Raw genomic sequence first — 6,085 nt, forward strand, 5'->3', positions numbered from 1 at the left:
AAATAATTACTCAAGTAAAGTACTGATAACCAAAATTTCTAATTAAGTACAGTAACATAGTATTTGTACTTAGTTACTTTACAACTCTCGTGCATCAGTAAACAGTCAAAGCAATTTTCAGTTTAGATGATGTTGCAACACTGCACCAATTGTCCATCTAAACAAGTCTTAAAATCCTAAATCCATCCAAAATGGTCTTTTTGATCATGTATTACCAAATGCAATAGCCTTATTGCACTGGCAGAAAAATCTAGTATTTGAAGCTTATTTTTTGCAGTGAGCTTTTTGCCTCTTGGTGGGGGTGTTTCACCATAATCTTTAGAGTGTGTTACTTTGAGACATTGAATACAGAATTGTACTTCGATATAGAAACCTCTAACACCTCATTGGTCACTGCTAAATAGTACCTTTGGAAGTGAAGTTCTGCTGTACATGGCTGCACTGACTCTAAAATTAACTTAAAGTTGTGTAATTCAAAGCTTAATTGTAAATGTGAGAAGAGATATCCAACAAGACCACAAACAGAATATTTAATTTTGCCATTTTAATGATGAAACTAATCTCAAACCTGCTTTCAGCAAAGTTATTGTACTTATTTCATGATCAAAGCTTTGAATTTTTAAACTTTCAGAGACATTTTAGATTCTAGTTAGAGTCTTTTAGCAACATGAGATACTTGCTGGTCTAAGCACTTTCATGTCCAGATTTAAAACTGATAAGTCTTAGTTGTGTGTCATGGGAACCAGAGAGGCTGCAGTCTCTCACCACATGTAATAAAACACCTGTTCAGCAAGTCCACTTTCTTTCAGTCCACTATGTGTCCACTCTGTCTGAAGAGGTGCTGAGGAGTTGGACCTCTGTGGAGTTCTGGATGGAAACTCAGACTGGGACCAGGATAAATGTTTCTGCTTTACTGAGGGACCAAAACTTGTGAAAAGGACAGTTAAGAATAAATAGAAAAGTTTGAGACTTGAGTGAACGGACAGGTCCAAAAATGAAGATCAGAGTGGTCCAGATCTGGGGATTCCTGATGACCGTGTTGGGCTGGATCTTTGTGGCCTGCACTATGGCCATGGAGGGCTGGAAGATCTCTTCTGTTGGTGGTATGGGAGGCTCATCCATCATTAAGGTGGCCTGGCACTGGTCCAGCTTATGGAGATCCTGTTTTACAGATTCAACCGCCATCACCAACTGTTACGATTTCCCCGTGCTCTGGTCTGTGGAGGGTACGTCAATGCTTGCTGCTGTTTTTCAAGTCTCCTTGGGAAATCTGTTTTTAGAAAAACATTCCTGTCATTTTCGTGTGGTTCCAGGTCACATTCAAATAGTGCGCGGCCTTCTGATGGGGGCTCTCTCCGTGGGCATGCTGGGGTTTATACTCAGCCTGTTGGGTATGGAATGCACCTACCTCGGAGGAAAAGACCTGTCCAAGTACAAGAAGATCTTCACAGGTGGATGTTGTCACATCATCAGTGGTAAATGTCTCGTCTTCATAAGAACGTCACTAGACAACACATGAATAAATATGATTTATCTGTGAAGCATCAGTGAATTATCCTGAGTGTTTTTCCAGAATTCAGTTCAAAACAACTCGACTTTTGTTTATTTTTTAAATGACTGCACCTACGTTTGGTGCCATCAGTAACATATTCCCATGCTCAGTGGGCTGCAACTGCTAGAGACAATGTGGTGACTAAAAAGTCCAAGAAAATTGTGAGAAAATAGTTGAATTTTCTGTTGCTGTTTCACTGAATTTTGAGACGAAACAACCAGTGAGCTGCAGGCATTTTTGTTTAAATCATTTGTTGTAATGTTGACATTGTAATACTTATAATTTTGTTGCATTGTTTTTGTTTTGTTTGTCGTTTTGTACTAGTGACCATTTCTTAAACAATTATGTGTAGAAGAAGATAGAAAGGAAATTATTTTATTAATTTTATTTTTATAATGCTGTAATTAATAGAAAACACCTTTATTTGCCTAAATCTTTGTCCTGTGTTTTATCATGATCGACTGACTAAAGGCAAAATTAGAAATAAGAAGTTTTAAGCAGAAAGTATTAATATCAGCAATATTAGCTCTGTGTTTACTTGGTATCAGATTGACACCAAAATTCATAGTGCAAGAAAATTTGTATTCAATCAACTGAAGTCGAGATGATAAACACAGATGTTAAATAAAGTGATTTGTAGGAGGAATGAAGACCATACAACACCAGAATCTGGAACCTGAGTGGAGMTTTATTGCTGCTMTCAGCAAACAGGAAACCCACACTGGCCATAAAACCGGACGTTTACGTTTTTATACAGCTTCTTCAGTGCCTTCGCTCGGCCCCTGCTGGCCTAGGCTGAGTCACAGGCATTCAGACACAATTCTCACCTAATGTATTTCAAGCGGTTATTTATGTGTTGAAAAAATGTTTCGGACATGTAACTAGACCTATTTCAATCAAGACATAACAATAGATTAAACACTGTCAATATTTCAAAAAGGAGAACTTAAGAATATATTGTTGTGCTTCTAAAATCAGTACTAACCTGCCTAACACTAAATTTCTTCACAATCCCCCTGTTCACATGACCAAATCATGTGAACAATAGTATTGCCCACTTTTAGCAGTCTTGTATAAAGTATGTCAAAGTGATACTCGAGTGATACTTCTTACCTTTTTAAAACATGTAAGGAGWAGAAAGCATAGATAATTGTGTAAAATGTAAGGAGTAAAAGTAAAAAGTAGGCCAAAAAATTATTACTCAAGTAAGGTACAGACAACAAAAAATTCTACTCAAGTACAGTAACAAAGTATTTGTACTTAGTAATTTTACAACTCTGACCTTTAGTACTCACCTTGGCAGTCGCCCCATATTTATGATTTAACCTACTGGAGTACACACAAGTATTTTTTTACATGTTCAACAATGTGGCAACTCTACAATTCACACAAGAAAAATGAGAATGAAGATTATTTTGCAGATACCGTTTGCAAACTAGTCTCCAGCTGTCAATGCTCAGTGAAAGTGATTTTAGGAACCTGAAATTTCTCTTAAATAACTCAGAAAAGACACTAAACATATGGTTTAGGTTTATAAAATAGCAAAACTTGCCTATCAGTTACATTTAAAATAAACATATATCTGAAAAACTAAAACAAAAATAAGATTTATGACCATGTCATTAACCTGRACAAATAAGTTTAAATCTTTTTTTGTTTTGTTTTGTTTGTTTGTGTCTCAAAATGTTTTTTTCTTCAGGTGCACTGTCCTCATCTGGATATGGTGTTTATGCACAGTATGTCTCTATWGATTACTTCAACCCTAACTTCACTGGACTCAAGTAAGTTAATGGGACTCAACACAGCAGTGGTATGAATAAAATACAAGTATTTCAACTGTAAAGTTTTATGCATCAAATCAGAGTAAGAGAAATATCTTCCAATCCTCAACAGGTCTTAAGAGTAACTAAATACAGCAATCAATGGAAAGTATAGGACAATTTAACCATTTTTACTACTTAAAATATGAAAGAGCTTTGTAATTTGGTGGTACTGGGTGGCACAGTGGTCTGTGGGTAGAACTGCAAGAAGAAAGAAGATCCTGGGTTCATAATCCAGTTCATGAGCCTGTATTACTGTAACCATATTTTAAGACCTGACAAGAAACACATTAATTCTAATGCACAAGAAAGTAAAATTGTTTATCAGCAGTTGGTCTACCTCAGGTTCCTAACCCCACCTATGTTTGGGAACTCTAGGCAATGACTGAAAGAACCAGATCTCAGATCCAGGAAGTCCAAAGTGGGTTCATCTAAGGATGAACCCTGGACGCCTCCCTAGGGAGGTGCTCTGGACTTGTCCAACTGGGAGGAGACCCCGATGAAGACTCAAGACACTCTGGAGAGACCCTGGCCCTTTCCCAATCAGTGGCTGCACCCTCGCCCAACTCCCTATAAACTACACTCGCTGTGAAGCACCCTCACAGCTGAACTGAGTCCCCTTGATGGCGCTGTATACACCCTCCTCTTTTGATACGGGCTGTCCTCACACCACCGGAACAGGAAGCTGTCGTCACCATGGTAACAGTCCAACCTCTGGCAGCGACTGAATGCAGGAGAACAAATGCTTTTTTAAATAAGACCAAAGAAAACATTTAATTAGGCCCACATTTTACAGAGTTTTCAGATATAACTTGTCAAAATAATTGCACTTTTAACATTTTTTTTAAAAATAATTTATTTTTTATTTATTTTTTAATGTTTCCTTTCTTATTTTTTAAATGCGGACCAGAGTTCTGTGTCTTTAATAAAGTTTTCATTGAATTAAACATGAGTTATGTGAAATTATATTTGTTGGTGAGGTATTTACTTAGTAAATACAGTATGTGTACAAAACAAATGCATATAATATATTATATTTACACGTCCCATTCTCCATGGGACGTATAACCACTATTTGACCACTATTTGGTGCTGCACATGCTGCTTAAGTCTGCACTGGATGTAGATCACTGAGGAGGGCTTAATAAGCCACTCGCCCTCGTACCTAGTTGGTTTCAGATGGGACTTAATATGACCAACCCTCCGTGGGAACATGCAAACTGAGTGAGTAGGGAGTAGGGCGAGTGTGTAGCCACTGATTGGGAAAGGGCCTCGGTCTCATTTGGTCTAGGGCACGTTTAGAGCTGGAGGAGGTGGCTCTGGAAAGGGATGGATGGATGGATGGATGGATGGATGGATGGATGGATGGATGGATGGATGGACGGGTGGATGGATGGATGGTTGAAAGTATGTATGTATGTACTGATGTATGGATGGACGGACGGACGGACAGACGGAAGGGTGGATGGATGGATGGATGGATGGATGGAAGGACGGACGGACGGACGGACGGATGGATGGAAGGATGGATGGTTGAAAGTTTGTATGTATGTACTGATGTATGTTCGGACGGACGGACGGACGGATGGATGAACGGACGGACGGATGGACAGGTGGATGGATGGATGGATGGTTGGGTGGATGGATGGACGGACAGGTGGATGGATGGATGGATGGTTGGGTGGATGGATGGACGGACAGGTGGATGGATGGATGGATTGTTGGGTGGATACATAAAACTTTAGAATTAATGCTATATTTTACCAGTCATTATTACATTTTGGCAACAACCACTCCAGTACTGTATAACTGAAACTTTTACATAATATCTCAGATTTTGTGTGTAACCTGTACAGGTACGACCTCGGCACGCCTCTCTTCCTTGGTTGGGTGGGCTCAGCCTTCCACATGGCTGGGGGCTTCTTCTATCTGTGGTCGGTGTGTAAATTGCTGTGTGGAGGAAACAATACGTGAGTCACTCACAACTGGAATATCTCAGTATTGTGTCTGTAACAATAGTGTCGTGAAAGTTGACCTTCAATACAAACTTTCTGTAGACATGTTGGATCCAGTCTACACTACTGGCCATTTCCTGTGGCATCAGCACTTCTGCCCAAAAACAAACAGATTTTTTGGGAAATAAAATAATAAAAAAGGTTTGTTTGTCTTCATCAGGGTCATTGTTCAAGCACAACTGGACCCAGAACAGAACCGGCCCACTGAATCCCCTTCAGACGAATCAGATGCAACCTCAAAAACCAAAATGTCTTCCATCTCTGAGCTGTCGTCCAGGTCTGAGCGTTCAGACGTGTCCTCCATAATTGCACGCACCTCTAAATCTGGACCCACAGCCCGGTCGGGACGCTCATCAGCTGGATCTTCAGGATCAAGAACAACATCAGGTTCTGGGTCACGGTCCAGCACGTTTTCAAGGTCCAGCCTCTCAGTTCTGTCAGAATCTCGAAGCAGCAGCAGTATGAGCAGCAGCAGCGGGCGTACGGTGTCTTCGATGTCAAGCAGCCTGATTGGTGAAACAACGCCATTCATCAAAAACACCTACATTTGAACTGATGGGATTAAAGGACATTAAAGGGATAGTTCAGGTTTTCTGACGTGTATTTGATTTTATTTTATTTATTGATTTAACAGGAAAAGATTACTAAAAATCAAGCCTGACTCAGCATAATTGCTGTTTTACAGCAGGTTCCTGTTC

The 6,085-nt window shown here is 39.7% G+C and overlaps 1 protein-coding gene and 1 long non-coding RNA gene across 2 annotated transcripts; one reads left to right on the forward strand and one right to left on the reverse strand.

The window, feature by feature from the left end:
* Window positions 1-856: 856 nt before the first annotated feature.
* cldn10e (claudin 10e) lies at window positions 857-5,979 on the forward strand. The gene is made up of 5 exons (XM_014010739.1): window positions 857-1,226; window positions 1,314-1,475; window positions 3,252-3,333; window positions 5,229-5,342; window positions 5,548-5,979. The coding sequence occupies exons 1-5, from the start codon at window positions 995-997 to the stop codon at window positions 5,936-5,938; spliced, it is 981 nt and encodes a 326-aa protein (XP_013866193.1). The 5' UTR covers window positions 857-994; the 3' UTR covers window positions 5,939-5,979.
* Window positions 1,227-4,086, reverse strand: LOC106519180 (uncharacterized). The gene is made up of 3 exons (XR_001310410.1): window positions 3,976-4,086; window positions 1,409-1,504; window positions 1,227-1,270 (listed from the first exon to the last, which is right to left on the reverse strand). It is a non-coding gene; the product is annotated as an uncharacterized LOC106519180 (long non-coding RNA).
* Window positions 5,980-6,085: the final 106 nt, after the last annotated feature.

Source organism: Austrofundulus limnaeus, unplaced genomic scaffold, assembly GCF_001266775.1.
Source record: "Austrofundulus limnaeus strain Quisiro unplaced genomic scaffold, Austrofundulus_limnaeus-1.0 Scaffold72, whole genome shotgun sequence".
In the NCBI taxonomy this organism is placed as follows: Eukaryota; Metazoa; Chordata; class Actinopteri; order Cyprinodontiformes; family Rivulidae; genus Austrofundulus; species Austrofundulus limnaeus.